Source organism: Heteronotia binoei, chromosome 5 (assembly GCF_032191835.1).
Source record: "Heteronotia binoei isolate CCM8104 ecotype False Entrance Well chromosome 5, APGP_CSIRO_Hbin_v1, whole genome shotgun sequence".
NCBI lineage: Eukaryota > Metazoa > Chordata > Lepidosauria > Squamata > Gekkonidae > Heteronotia > Heteronotia binoei.
In genome coordinates this window covers 42,492,302-42,507,666 of record NC_083227.1, presented here as the reverse complement: position 1 = coordinate 42,507,666, position 15,365 = coordinate 42,492,302, and the positions used below count along the sequence as shown (strand labels likewise).

Here is a 15,365-nt window from a genome sequence, read left to right as displayed (position 1 = left end):
GGCAACCCTACCTCCCCATGTGGTGAGTAAATGCATGGCTGGGTCATCTGCATAGGGCTGCACATATTATCTCACTGAAAATCTGTGCCTTAGGACCACTTTCTTGTGGGCACCAAGAAACAGAGACCTAACATTCAATGAAGTATGACCTGGGTGGGCAGCCGTGTTGATCTGAAGCAGTAGAACAAAGTAGGAGTCAAGTATCACCTTTAAGACCAACAAAGTTTTCTTCAGAATGTAAGCTTTCGTAAGCATACATACTTCAGACGAGGAGGGAATGGGGTACAATCTGAAGAAGTATGCATGCATGCACATGGAAGCTTACATTCTAAATAAAACTTCTTTGGTCTTAAAGGTGATACTTGACTCCTACTTTACTCAATGAAGTAGCACACCAGGACCTGAGCTGCACACCACAGGTATCAAGTGGAGTTCCTCCTTCAGTCTAATGTGGTACAGTCCAGATCCAAGAGTACCACCTTAAGTGAAAACGAAGCCAAACCAATGGCTGCAAGAGACAGAGGTTCCACACTGCTCCCATGCCTTTCATAGCAACTAGTCACCCAGAAACTTAGCAGGGAGAGCTTTTCCTGGCCAAGCTCCAATTGTTACCTTTCTGGGTGTCAAGGAGCTCTTAAAAGCAAACGGACAGCACCAACACAAAAGGCAGCAATTCTAGCCAGTGAGTTTGACCAGGGCCTCCCACAGCTTGCAGAACTCCTGATTCATCGGCAAGGGCCTTGATTCTAGGTGGGGGGGGGGGGGTTGGGGGGGGAGGTTTTCAGTAAGCAGGAGGACTTGAAAATTATCACCAAAAATACAGTGATTTTGGACCATGATATACATACTTGAGGCTAAAAGTTCATTTACCGACCAGGGTAATGCGGGGGAAATACAGTGGCACGGTTACATACAAAAGCTGGCTTTAAAACCCTGCACAATCACCATCGCTCTTCTCAGCCTCAGTTTACCCACCCATAAAATAGGTCTATTAACCCACCTGGCAGGGATGAAACTACCACTTTACACGCTTTTTTTTTTTTTTTAAAAAAAAGCTTATACAGACACAAGATAAATTCACATTCTTTGAAAACATCAAGAAAAAATGGTATTTCTAACTATGGGAATAAAGGACTGTGCTTCTCACTGAGAAACTTTCCAAGAAGCTGAGAAATCTATTTTGTGAGTAAGCTGTCAGGGAACAGAGAAACAGTTGGCCTTAAGAACAGAAGAGAAGCCATATTGGATCAGGCTAATGGCCCAACCAGTCCAATGCTGTGTCACACAGCGGCCAAAACCCAACATCCATCAGGAGGTCCACCAGCAGAGACAAAACTCCAAAAGCCCTCCCCCTGTTGCCCGCAAGCACCAAGAATACAAAGCATCACTGCCCCAGACAGTGTTCCATCTATGCTTTGTCACTAACAGCCACTGATGGACCTCTGCTCCAGATGTTTATCCAGGCCCCTCTTGAAGCTGTGTATGCTTGTAGCTGCCACCACTGTCTACTCTGATCAGCAACAGCTCTCCAAGGTCTCAGGCCAAGGTCTTTCACATGACCTACTCGAAATTCAAGCTCTTTCTGTCATCCCCCATACTTTGGGCATTAGTATACAAGCACCGCAAAGCCTCATGCCCAGGGGGCTTGATCCTTTTAACAAGAGTGCTAGGGATTGAATTTGGAACCTGATGCATGCAAAGCAGATGCTCTGTCACTGACCTATGGCCTCGCCCTCCTCCCATCTCCCTTCTTATTCTCCCTGCACTGAGAATGAACAAGACATGTCTTTGCCAACACTGGTTCTTTCTGTGTTATTCACATTTTTCTTATCTTTGGGAAACTACAAAGTAGCCGAATGGTCTCTGATTGTTGGTCCATCACTACAAGAAAGCATCTGACCTCTTCACAGAGAAAAACTGCAGTGGGGTGGAAGGTGGTGGCAGGACCGCCCTACAGGCTGACAGAATGTCCAGTAGGAGAATATCCCCATCCTCATCTCATTCTAGAAAGCCTGAGGGACAAGCTCCTGTCGGAATGAACTGTGTGCAAATTTCCCTAGAGGATGACGACTAAACTGAACCTCCACGTTCAGACGCAGTATATCTCAGTCAGGGGAGGGGAAGCCATAAGGTATGGGATGCTGGCTATTATACCTGCCTGCCTTGCTTGGGGAATTCCAGACCCTCAGCCTGACAAGCAAAGTTTCTCTTGAGTCCAATGCCCAAGAGACAGGCAAAAGCGAAGAAGAGTCAGTTGCTGATGAAGTAGAATACGACACACACCAACAGCCTACATTTTCTGCTGGAGGAACTCAGTTCTCCCTTCTGTGCGGCAAAGTGCTGGGATCCCAAGTGGAAACACAGAGCTTGGGGGGGAAATCAGCATCCTGCAGCTTATCCTTCTGATTCCAGTGCCACAGGAAGAATGGCAATTGGAGCAGGCCATGAAGCTGCCAACTCCGGAGGTCTCCTGGCTACAGCTTGTCCGTCAAAATCAGGTCCTCAAACATCAGGTACTGCTTCAGTGGTGGAGGGAGGTCAAAGTCTCTGATGGCATGGAGCCTGCGGTGGCCGAGAGCCATCCGGATGGAGAGGCGGCTGAGATGCTTGAGGGAGCTCGGCTGCCGGCGGCAAGACTCCATCCAGGAGATCAGGGCAGGCTGTGAGACAAGGCGCTTGGGAGGGGCTCCAGTTCTCTGTGGCAGGAAGCAAAGAAACGGCATTGGACTCGTGAGGGAAGGAGGCTCAAATGCACAAGGTCATGCAGTCCACTTAGGAAGATGGGGGGGGGGAAGCTTTGTCCTTTGGAATAAGGGCTCCTCTGATTTCAATGAAACCAAAATGGGAGCTTTTAACCCATTTTTTAAATAATGATTAGTCACCTGCAGAGGTGGAATTCTAGCAGGAGCTCCTTTGCATAGTAGGTCACACACCCCTGATGTAGCCAACCTACAAGAGCTTACAAAAAAGAGCATCGTAAGCTCTTGGAGGATTGGCTACATCAGGGGTGTGTGGCCTAATATGCAAAGGAGCTCCTGCTAGAATTCCATCCCTGGTCATCTGACTTACCAAGACATTTTTGAGACCATGAAGGAAGTGCACAATTAACTGACAGTTTAGTAAGCAAAAGGTACTTGGGTCGATAGAAGAAAATATTTTAAAGTTTTCATTTAGAGTCCACATTACTATCGGACACCAATGTCAAAGAAGCTTCAAAAGCAAACAAGTGTGCACTTATAGAAGAACTGCAGATTTATACCCCGCCCTTCTCTCTGAATCAGAGACTCAGAGCGGCTTACAATCTCCCATATCTTCTCCCCCCACAACAGACACCCTGTGAGGTGGGAGGGGCTGACTCTCACAGCAGCTGCCCTTTCAAGGACATCCTTTGCCAGAGCCATGGCTAACCCAAGGCCATTCCAGCAGGTGCAAGTGGAGGAGTGGGGAATCAAACCCGGTTCTCCCAGGTAAGAGTCTGCACACTTAACCACTACACCAAACTGGTTCTCCAAGCCACCAAGTGCCACTGAGATCTCCCAGATGTCCTCTTGACCCCCTTCATACTACATTTGGGCCCCATGCTAAACTTACCAGGTGCCTGCTAATGGCAAGCAAGCTTCAAGTAATTCTTCCTGATGCCCACCAACACTTATCTGCTTAGCTTCCAAGATCTAGCAAGATCAAGCTAGCCTGGGCCATCCAGGGCATGGCAGTCAATATACAGTCTAAATAAATAGTTCGGCGTGTTGAGGTTAGGAGAAGCTGGGTAAGGCTGGAGGCTGAGAAGAAAAGAGGGCTAGGAGGTTGGAGGGAAGTTCAGCAAGCGGGTGCTATAGAAAGGTCAGTATGGAGTCACCCATGGTACAAGTGGGTGATCTTGATAACAGGAAGGAATGATTTTGCTCTGCTCAGTGGTATCTGTGTAAGTGTGAGCAGTGACCTAGAAAACAGAAGTGCCTCCATTCACAACAGTAGCACTAGGTCAAGCAACAAGCCTATAGGAGGAGGAGGAGCTGGAAAAGGCCAGATCTGCTATCTCAGCCTTCAGCAATGAGCTACCTTGTTCCTGTAGGAGATGCAGGCACCTGCTTGCACCAGCAACCGAATGCACTCCGTCTGTCCGCTGCACGCAGCCAAGTACATGGGGGTCACTCCCCAGTTATCCTGCAGGTTCACGTCTGCACCATGCTGAGGGGGGGAAAAAACTCATAAAGATCTCTAGATTGTGGGTCCCAAACCCCCAATCCTGACTGTTTGCAGCTGTACTATGGGAACCAAGCCCAGAAGCTAGGTTGGTGCCAGATGTCTCTGTTAGGAAGACAAGAAGTGACCCTTGTTGGCAAGAGAACGAGGTGGCCAGGAGCAGTCCGAGGGGCATTACCTGGATCAGCAGCAGGGTGCAGTCGGGGAAGAGGCCAATGGCAGCATGGAGGGGGGTCCCCCCATGTTTACAGCACGTATTGACGTTGGCCCCGTGTTCCAGCAACAGCTCCACCGAACGTCTCTGTCCTTTGTAGGCAGCCCAGTAGAGCGGCGTCTTGCCATAATAATCTTTCCTGTCCACCAGCTCCTTGCCTGAAACCAAAGGGCAATGAACACCTCTGAACAGCACAGAAGTAACAACCTGGGATAGTTTATTTATTTATTTATTTTAGGCAATTTATAGCCCGTCCTTTCCCAAGGATGGGCTCAGGGCGGATCACAACATTCTAAAAACAGTATAAAAACAACAGTTAAAACCAGAGCGATGTGGACAATACAGTTTGGCAGATCATAACAAATTATAACTGGCACCTCAGTTGGGCACATATTATATGAACCGAAGATAGTAGATAAAAGAAGTTTATGCTACAACAGAGATGGATCGCCACATAGGGACAGTTGGCGGAGTAGGACGGCCGCTGCCTCAACCAAAGGCCTGGTGGAATAGTTCCGTTTTACGGGCCCTGTGGAAAGATAACAATTCGATGAGGGCCCGGATCTCTAGAGGAAGCTGATTCCACCAGGCTGGGGCCAAGGCTGAGAAGGCCCTGGTTGAGGCAAGACGGACATCCTTTGGGCCAGGAACGGTCAGCAGATGTTGTGTGCTAGAGCATAGTGATCTCCAGGTCACATATGGGAAGAGGTGGTCCTGTAGATATGTCGGTCCCAGGGATTAGTCTAGGGATCCCCAATGTAATGGATGACGATGACCGTGCTGAACCCCTGCCCCAGTTGGCAGCACCACTGGAGTCGCCAGCATCACCAGAGCTTGAAGCCAGCCCCTCTGACTCCTCGGAAGTTGACAGCTTGCTGGCACTTGAGCCAGTAACCCCTGCACCTGGCCCAGCAGCCAATGAAGTGCAGATGCAAGCAGAGAGCCTGCCTGACTCATCTCTGCGGGTGGCTCGGCTGAGAGAGTGGCTCCACAGGGACTCAGGAACCTGCCGCCAAGACACACTCGAGCGGAAGGCAGATGCTGATCCCTGAGTACTGATGGGAGCTGCACCACCCGCTTAACGCTGCTCATTGAAGCACTGCTGGAGGCCTATATGGCCCCTGCTTGGGGTTGGGCTCTTTGTGGAAGCAACACATTGCATCCAAGCTGACCTCACACCCACCCTTGGCTCCTGTTTCCCGACCTCACTTCTGCTCAGATTCTTGGCTTACTGACCTCTTGCTTTAGATGACTACTCTCTTGGACTTTTGACCTGGTTCCTGCTCAGTCTTTCCTGGCTACAACTCCAGACTGGGTCTGAACTCTGCTTAATGACCCAGACCAGTCATAATGCCCATGGGTGCCCCCCAACACTCTCCTGGTGTTCCCAAAGTGATTTAGAAAGCAGAACAAAGCAAGAGTCAAGTTTCACCTTTAAGACCAACAAAGCTGTAGTCAGAATATAAGCTTTTGAGTGCCAGAAGCACAGTGCATTCTGAATAAAACTTTTTTTTACATTCTGAATAAAACTTTGTTGATCTTAAAGGTGAAACTTGACTCCTGCTTTGTTCTACTGCTTCAGACCAACATGGCTGCCCACCTGATTTAGAAAGTGTGCAGGACTAGATGGGCTGTTGCCCTGTGGGGCTTCTGAACAACCATCAGAAATCTGATTGCCTATGCAGATTTTTGAAAACATGAGGATCTTCACTCCACAAACAAAGGTGTAAACAAGAAAATATTTTCAAACAGTGTGTTCACAATAGGCCCTGAACTAGAAACTGTCTATGTTCCACCTGTCACACACCTGAGGTTTCTAGGAGTTGCCTCAGCTTTTCTGTGTTGCCACGGCTAGCCTCGTAGTGCAGTTCTGTCCACCGATAGTTGTAGCTGGGCGCTGCCTGGTAACGCTTGACAGGTGGGCGTGTGTCCACTTGGACCCTGTTTCCATAGGGTGGTCTGGAGAGGGAGCTGATGTAGAAGCCCATCTTGCCAAATGGACAGCCTCCCTCTGTCCACATGGAGAGGCCTCTGGTGCATGGATTGGAGCAGTGCGAAGCTTTGGGCTGATGACCTTAGCTGAGAGTGAAATAAGAAGGGTCAAGAGGTTGTAACAATGCCAGAGAATAATAACACTTAGCAAAGTAACTTCCAGGGCACTTGATCTGCATAGATCACAGACATCTTTAGGACAGCCCTATGAGGTAGGCCAGTATGGCTATCTATGGAGCCTGAGGAAGAGTGGCTTTCCTGATCCTGTAAGTTTGTGGTTGACATTAATATGAACCAACAGCTTTTTGGATTGCATTCCTTTGATGCAGTTGAATTTGTAGGAAGTTCATTCCTCGGGTGCAGTTGAAATTGCAGAGGTGTAAACTAATAAATAAGAAGCAGGTGTCCCTAAGCACATGCAGAATGCATTTCCCTCACAACCAAATACAACTATTCTCTTCTACCTCAGCCTCCTGTGAAGCCCCTTGGAGTTATGGGAGGAGGTCATGTTTCATGTGACCTGGGCCATGCTTCACCTGCGTTTTCAGCCATCTTGGGCAACTGGACTGCCTTCCTTCTGTGTTTGGAACCCCTCTCTGGCTCTGCCATCAGATTCTCCACTTTTCTAGTACCTTCCACAATAGATGCAGAGGTCTCTCCTTCAATTATCATTTGAGCACAAGGGCTCAAATGGTATGGTTAGCGCTTGACCATACATATGGGCTTCGACTTGAATAGTATAGAAACTTTGTGAACAAAGAGAACCAGAGGATTTGTTTTTTAGCTTTCAGGAATGGGACACGTATCATTCTTTACAGTTTCAGCATTGTTCTCAGTGTCCCAACCATGAGGAAGATTGTTTATGAATAAAAAAGTTTCATACCAAGAATAAATTTGGCCTGAAGCTACTATACATTAATTTTCGGGGGTGGGAGAGGGGAAGTTTTCCTGAATTCTTGTGAGAGGAAATTTCTCCAAACCAGGCATTAATATATAAACATCACGCTCTTCTCCTCCACTATAAGTAATATTTTTTTTCCCTAAAGCATATAACACTAGGCTTCTCCACGGATGTACTGATGGCCACTGGCATAGATAGCTTTAAAGGAGATTAGAGATGTGGATGAAAGGTCCATCAATGGCTACTGGCCTCTACTAACCAGTGCCTAAACCTCTGATTCTAAGAGGCATCATTAGAGAAACGCCTTGGCTTCTATATCCCGTTTATTGGTCCTTCCGGGCAGCTGCTTAGCCCCAAGACGCTGGACTAGATGGACCAGTGGGCTGATCCATCCGGCAGAGCTTTGCTCATGTTCCTAGAGACTGTCTGCACCCCAACCCCTTCATAATTTCGGCTGCCCGTGTTCCGCACTATCCCCAGCTCCAAGCATCCTTTCTGAATGGGAGTCGGCAAAAACAGTAGACACTATTACAGTTGCTGCTACATCCAAGGAGAGAACCATGGTGCAGAAAAAGAGATGTGCTAGGCCAGGGGTGTCAAACATGCAGTTCAGGGGCCTAATCAGGCACCCAGAGGCCTCATATCAGGCCCCCGAGCAATTGGCTGTCATCTCCTTCATTCTCCCTCTCTCTTGCTTTCTACAAAGAAAGCACCTTTAAGACAGTGCTAACGTTTTAAGTTTTTAACAAATACATATTTGTGTGTGTCTGCTGCCTAATCTTAAATAGGTACACACATGGCCCGGCCCGACCCGACATGGCTCAGCCCAACCTCACATGGCTGGGCCCCTCAAGGTCTTATTTATGTCAGATCCGGCCCTCATATGAGTTCGACACCCCTGCGCTAGGCAATCACTCCCGATCCCTTAGCGCAAAACCCGGGCTCGGCTCGCTGAACCATGCCAGCGCATCGCATCGGCGCCCTGCCCTGCAATTCCCCCACAGGGATCCGGGCAGTGGCCACACACCTCTGGCTCGGAGCACCGAAGCGGATTAAATGCCGCTCTGACCTCATCGCTAATGTCTCTCGAGATGCCAAGATGGATCTTCGCAGCGGGAGTAGCTGGATCCTCGAGCCCGGCTTTGCTGAATCTCCACCGGGGGTTTTCCTCCGCAGCCCACCCACGCTGCGCGCATCTTGCCCCGAGCACGCCCTCCTCCAGTCGCCATGCCGATGCGCTTACCTGCGTGCGCTACGCTGGGCGTCTGCAGCTGCAAGCCTCTTCCTGGCTCCGGGATCCGACGGCTGCCATCGCCAAACGCGTCGCGGCTTTGGGGAGGTTGGGAGTTGTAGTCTCTCGTCGGCGCAGGCGAGTAGCTAGTTAGGGAAACCTCCTCCTCCTTCTCCTCGTCACGTCTCCCACTCCCCCTAGCGCAGAAGCATCCCCAGGAGGAGGACAGCCTCTCTAGCCGGATTGATCCCTCTAGCTAGCCAGCAATCTCCGTTCAGGACTCCGACAGACTGTGGCTGCTGGTCTTACAAACGAGGCGAGTGAATGGCAAGCGCACTTGTCAGCTTGCAGAGATACCTCTTTTCAGGGCTATTTTTGTAGAAAAAGCCCAGCACGAACTCATTTGCCTAATAGGCCACTCCCACTCTCCGACATCACTATTGTTTTACACAGGGCTTTTTTGTAGAAAAAGCCCAGCAGGAGCTCATTTGCATACCAGGCCACGCCTCTTGGTGCCAGGCCAGCCGAAACTGCGTTCCTGCTAAAACCCCCCAAAACGCTGCCTCTTTTATTCTCTTTGGGCAGCGGTTGCGGAAGATTACCCGTTTTGCAAGCAAAAGTTCCATCTGCCTAGAGCACTGCATTCCTCTCGTCAAGGTATCATAGATGCTCCCCACCCCCCCATTTCCTTATAACAGCCCTGTGAGGTAGGCGAGGCTGAGAAACACTTAATGACCCCAGGATATCAGGAAACTTCATGGGCTGGTAAAGATTTGCTAAGGTTGGCAGGAGATCTCCTGGAATAACTACTGATTTCCAGACAGTTGAGATCAATCATCCTGAAGAAAATAGCTACTTTGGAGGGTGGACTCTAGTATTATGCCCCACTGAGGTCCCATCCCCTTTCTCCCCAAAATCTACCTTTTTAAGGCTCAAACCCCAAGGGATATACCAACCTGTAGCTGACAAACATAGGATTTACTTTTACAGCTATAAAACTGAACCCTAAAAATGAAAGATGTCATTCTCCAAATGCTGGATTCTCCCCTGGATCCCAAATCCAGTGCTTGCCGGGATTTGATCCCAGAGGGACAGAATTAATGCAATGAATGCAGTCTAATCTGTGCCCTATGAAGTGTTAAGAACCTCATTTGAGGCAGCACTGATTTAATTCTGAGGAACAGGTAATCATGTAGTGTTCTGTCGTTTTGTGCAAAAAGACTGGCAAATGCAACTAGAGGAAGGGAGTTAATAGAAGGCTCCCTTGTGCCAGGACCAGTGGGGCTGGACTGGGGTGCCACAGGGACACAGGACACCATGATCAAAACATTGCACACAGGTATTTTCACTGAGTGTAAGGAATGTTCTTGTGCACAGTGCATGGGGGACAGAATCCTAATATATATAGACCTCTGTAGCCATATTTAAACCTCTGGATTGTTCTCATTTAAGAGGTACCTGAAAAGCAATTAATTATTGTCCTCTTGAGCCTTTTCTTCTAGAGCCAGTTTGGTGTAGTGGTTAAGTGTGTGGACTCTTATCTGGGAGAACCGGGTTTGATTCCTCACTCCTCCACTTGCACCTGCTGGAATGGCCTTGGGTCAGCCATAAGCTCTGGCAGAGGTCGTCCTTGAAAGGGCAGCAGCTGTGAGAGCCCTATCAGCCCCACCCACCTCACAGGGTGTTTGTTGTGGGGAAAGAAGACCTAGGAGATTGTAAGCCGCTCTGAGTCTCTGATTCAGGGAGAAGGCAGGGTATAAATCTGCAATTCTTCTTACATGCTGAAGCTCTATGTGCGTTGGAGCATATTAAATGTGCTGCCAGCTCCAGGCTGAGAAATTCCTGGTAACTTGGGGGCGGAACTTTGGGAAGGTAGATTTTGGTGAGGGACATCAGTAGAGTATAATGTCAGAAAATGCCTGCTTTGGAGGATGGCCTCTGACATTATATTGTACTGAGATCCCTCACCAAAGCAGCCATTTTCTCCAGAGGAACTGATCTCGTCATTTGGAGATCAACTGTAATAGTGGAAGATTTCCAGGTTCCACCTGGAGGCTGGTAGTCCTAAGGGAAACTGGCATCCATAGTCTAGAGCAGAGGTGTCAAACTCATTTGTTTTGAGGGATGGATCTAACATAAATGAGACGTTGGGCTGGGCCTTGTGTGTCATAAAATGTAACAGAGATTAGAGGCTTTGCTCTGCAGCTCCTCTGCAATTGAGCGAGCCTGGCAAAGCAAGCTGTGATGTAGAAGGAAGCAAGAGAGAAAGAGAAGGAAACAGAGTTGCTCACGGGCCTGTTAGGAACTCTCTGTGGGGCTGATCCAGCCCTTGGGCCACATATCTGACAACCTTGGTGTAGAGATCAACTAATTTCAGGAAATCTACATGCAGGCCCCACCTGGAAAGTAGCAACTCTAAGCATGTTCAGAACTCTGGATTGGTCCAACCACAAAGCCAATACATATGAAACCATTCTGATGGTACCACAAAGTTCATTTTTAAAAACAAATAAAACAACTCTGCTCCTACTCTGTGAAAGCAGTCTGAGGCACAGGAATCCAGCAAGTGATGCTGTCTGGCATCCAGATAAGCAGCCATCTTGTTTCTGAAGCTAGAGTGGGTTAATGTGCCATGAGAAAGTCACTGATACAAGACACCAGAAGCCAAGGCCCAATTCTGTGTTGTATATTAAAGTTTATTGAATTACCGTGTAAGAATTTTTTGCTTTGTAATAAAATCATCTGGGATCTAAACTGATTATTTACAGACAAAAACTTCTCATTTCCATGATAAAATTCCTACTTTGCTCAGAACAGTATCTACAATAACATTATTATACTAAGAGACAACACACACACATACACATACACAGCAACCCCCCCCCCCGGCTGGTTTTCTCCATCAAGCTTTCCAGATTAATAATTAATTCTCCAATCAGTTGAGAAAAAGCACATTTGGGGAGGGAGCCAAACAAGAATATGGAGGGGAAAACGGAGTTATGGACCAGTGAAGCAACAAAAGAAACAGAGGCATACCAAATCCCCCCCAAGTTCAGAAAGGGTCAGCCATTCTCCAGTGCTGGCCACCAGCTGCGCCTTCTTTCGTGTCTAGTCAAGGCTGGTTTTCTTCAGGCAATTCTAGTTTGGCATGTGCCACTTTCTACAGCCAGCTGAAGCTGCTCTTATGGGGCTTTCCCAAACCATCTTTGAAATGTTCATTTGTCACTGGAGGAGTGTGAGGGTAGAACTGGCAGCAGAGGTAATCTCTGTGTTTAGGCAAATGTTCCATTTAACCCCCTCCCTTTGCCAGAGAGTCACTACCTCTTTTGAGGCCAGTTTCAGAGGATGGTAAGGGCCATCTGAGAATGCCCACCTACAAAAAAAAATCCATTGAGCTGCTGCCCCTACCTCTCACCCCTAAAATGTGGCTAGAGGTAACCTGCTAGAGGATAGCAAGAGTCTGTCAGGAGAAAAATGCCATTTACCTCTAGCATAACCTTGGAAACAGCCGCTATTCCCTCAGGCGAAATGAAATGTGTAACCCAGGTCTAAGTGAGTGCAAGCTACATGGCCTTTCTGGTGGAAATCTGAGCAGGATAAACCCTGACAGGTAATAATTCAGCACTAACAGTTCAAGCCTGAGGCACTCCTCAGAAGCAGGCCAAACCAGGGCTTCAACTGAATGCGACAGTGACTGCGACACTGGAGTTTTGTGACCAGAACTCCTGACATAATTTGGCCCTAGAAAAGAGGCCATGGGCTAAGTGCCATGGTATAGGGCAAGCTTTTTCACCCAATGTCCTCTTCAATCAAAAATGGACTCTCCCTGATAGGAAAAAGACAGCACAATATGGCATTCCTGTCTTTTTTCCCTAATGGGTTAAAGCAGGATAGGCTTTTTTACCCTGCTTGTCTCAACCTTATGGAATCTCAAAGTGTCTTACAATCGCCTTCCCTTCCTCTCCCCACAACAGGCAGCCTGTGAGGTAGGTGAGGCTGAGAGAGTTTTGAGAAAACTGACCAGCAGGCTTCACGTGAAAGAATGGGGAATTGAACACAATTCTTCAGACTACAGTCCTCCGCTCTTAACCACATCATGCTTGTTCTCACTGAGGGGCAGCTGCAATTGTGGAAACTGTGTGGGAGAATTAGCTTCTCCTCCTCAGTACCATAGCCAAGATCTGTATTGTACTTGTCATGGGTGTTTTTTTAGGGCCAAACAAAATGTCTGGGAGCCTCCCATCACGAAACTCCAGTGTCGCACACTGCTCAGCCCTGAGTCTTACAACCTGTGTTTGTTTACCGGGCTGAATCCTAGAATGGAGAATGTAGTAATATAGACGAGAAGCCTTCCAGGTAGGTATCAAGTGCCTTTTGTCTCCACAAACTGTAAACTGGGCCAGCTCTCTCAGGGGAAGAACTTCCAGATCCAAGAGTTATGGCTTCCAAGGAGGCTGCTTGAGCCTTGGCACTTGACAACTGAGGTATCGACTGGTCTGGCGAGAACAAGACGAAGGAAGGTGTCTGTGAAGGCTGGACTGAGGAGGACTCTGCACAGGAGAACTGGTTATGTCGCTCTGCTGGCTCTGCAGCAGAAAAGACCCCAAAAAGGGTAAGGCAATATTATTCTGCCGCAGGTGCATCTGTGCTAAGGTGGGACGAGACTTTGGGGATAGGGCAGTCTTCAGAATACTTAGTATTTATATCGCCCTTTCCCCAAGTGCTCAAAGCACGGCACACGCGTGGACAGTCACAGCAGTCCACCATGCAAAGTAAGCCAGTATTATTAATGCCATCCCCATATGATAAATAGGAGGCTGAGAGCGAGTGGCTGGCCTAAGGCACCCAAGTGATGCCATGGCAGGGCTGAGATTTGAACCCGGGACATTTGGCGGACTGCTCATGCTCCTAGTCGCTGTGCTGGGCCATCTTACTGTTTACCGTCTTCTGAATCTCTTATCTGACCAGCCTATTTTGAAGCAAGACCAGGCAGGCTCTGAGGTTGCACAGAACTCTTCATCAGGCCTGTTGACTGGTTCTGTTGAACTCAGACGTTTGCGTGCTCCTAACTCAACAGAGGTTGGCATTTAAGAGCAGCCCCTTATCCCCCTTCATCTGATGGGTGGCCTAGAGACGCAGTCAGAGAGCAGCTGTAGACCTGAAGCTGTTAAAGGTATAGGAGTCCTCCCAGATGGCTGGACTGCAGCTTTGCATTGTCAAGTGGCAGTCCAGAGGGACTCCACCACTGGATTTCCATGTGTCCTGACCTGCTGCCTGGGCACTAGTGTGGCTTTTTGCCTCTGAGGACTGCTGCTGTAGGAAGAAGACGACGTAGATTTATACCTCACCCTTCTCGCTGAATCAGAGTCTCAGAGCTGCTTACAATCTCCTTTATCTTCTTCCCCCACAACAGACACCCTATGAGGTGGGTGGGGCTGAGAGAGCTCTCCCAGAAGCTGCCCTTTCAAGGACAACTCTGTGAGAGCTATGGCTGACCCAAGGCCATTCCAACAGCTGTAAGTGGAGGAGTGGGGGATCAAACCAGGTTCTTCCAGATAAGAGTCCACACACTTAACCACTACACCAAACTGGCTCTCGCAGCACAAAACCCCTACTAGGACAAGAAGCAAAGCGAAATCAGGAGCCCTAATCCACACACAGCTCCTCCTGGTTTTTTCCGATACAAAGAAATGGGGAGCAATTCAGCTGGGCGTCAGCTGATCCTCTGAGTCCCATGACCCGTGGTCTCCCAGGCAGGGCTGCTAACGGAGCAGAAAAGAAACCTATCAAGCTTGCTCCTGTGCCTTTAACAGCAACCTGATCTACAACGGCAGAAGCTTTCCGTAACACTTGTTATTGCGGAAAGATTAAACAGCTGTTAAAGGGGAGAACCGGGAAGAGTAAAAAGCTGGCATTTGGGAACACTGCCCATGGGGCGTGGACTGGTCTTGTATTTTAGACCTGGGAGGAAGTCAGAGGAACAACCAAGTTGGCTTTTGTCAAAAAAAAATCTGTGTTACCTCTGTCACAGCCAGGAAAGCTCCCATGGGGGACAGAGCGGAGTGATGGGGTGGGGGTGGGAAGGGAGGGAGTGGTTGCATGGAGATTGGGGGGGGGGCGGGGGGCCCCCAAGAGAAGTGCTCTCTCAAGGGGAAGGGGGGGAGAAAAGCTAAAACTTCTTACGCTCTTAAATAATTTTTTCCTCTCGCCTCTTTACAGTGCAATCTACAGATCCAGTTCAGAACAGCAGCAACATGGATGCGAGGGAGGTGGAGGGAAGCTAGGTTTCGGGGGTTTTGTGCTTTCTGGGGAGCAGGAAAGAGCGGGGGGAACGGTGCTTGAAGAAGCAGTGGTCAGAAAGGGACACTCACAGGCTGTGAGGAGAGGGTGTGGCCGAGGCAGGATGCTGCCTGATCCCACCAGCTGGTCGCCCTCTGATAGGACATACCCTCACTTTCAAGCCACGGTGCCATCTTCTCCTTCCTCAGTCCACTCCTTTGTGCCTGTCTTAGGCTGCCACAAAGCAGTGGGGCTCTCTTCGAGAAAGGAAAGTGCCACAAGAGATGCCCAGCAGGTGGGAGAAAAGGCAGAGGTTCTTCCCTCCCCCTTTCTGTTGCTCAAAGTCCTGACAAGTTCAGAGGAAAGTTCCTGCTGCTCTGGGCCCCCCGCCTGAGGGGTTCTCTCCAGTGGCTTCACATGGGGGTGGAGAGGAATGCCAAAGATCCGGCTTCTCTCAGGACTGTGCAAGACTCCAGCCCCCTTGGCACATTCGGAACTTCTGGCCTCCCAGCCACTTGCCTCGGCTCATCCGGAGGAGCCCACGC

The 15,365-nt window shown here is 49.0% G+C and overlaps 1 protein-coding gene across 2 annotated transcripts; it reads right to left on the bottom strand.

The window, feature by feature from the left end:
• Positions 1 to 848: 848 nt before the first annotated feature.
• On the bottom strand, positions 849 to 8,670 carry LOC132571462 (ankyrin repeat and SOCS box protein 8-like). 2 transcript variants are annotated; one of them, XM_060238259.1, is made up of 5 exons: positions 8,380 to 8,537; positions 6,225 to 6,496; positions 4,382 to 4,575; positions 4,060 to 4,188; positions 849 to 2,696 (listed from the first exon to the last, which is right to left on the bottom strand). In XM_060238259.1, exons 2-5 carry the CDS (start codon positions 6,436 to 6,438, stop codon positions 2,475 to 2,477), a joined length of 759 nt encoding a protein of 252 aa, XP_060094242.1. In that variant the 5' UTR covers positions 6,439 to 6,496; positions 8,380 to 8,537; the 3' UTR covers positions 849 to 2,474. The 2 variants fall into 2 exon arrangements, with proteins under 2 accessions (XP_060094242.1, XP_060094241.1); XM_060238258.1 differs by lacking the exon at positions 8,380 to 8,537 and adding an exon at positions 8,554 to 8,670 and having other exon boundaries at positions 2,453 to 2,696.
• Positions 8,671 to 15,365: the final 6,695 nt, after the last annotated feature.

Excerpts from the sequence above, each read along its gene's own strand:
- LOC132571462 (XM_060238258.1), bottom strand. The coding sequence starts at position 6,438 with ATGTGGACAGAGGGAGGCTGTCCATTTGGCAAGATGGGCTTCTACATC. Across the intron at positions 4,189-4,381 it reads GCACCCTGCTGCTGATCCAG|CATGGTGCAGACGTGAACCT; the intron begins GTAATGCCCCTC and ends TCCCCCCCTCAG. Across the intron at positions 2,697-4,059 it reads GCATCTCCTACAGGAACAAG|AGAACTGGAGCCCCTCCCAA; the intron begins GTAGCTCATTGC and ends TTCCTGCCACAG.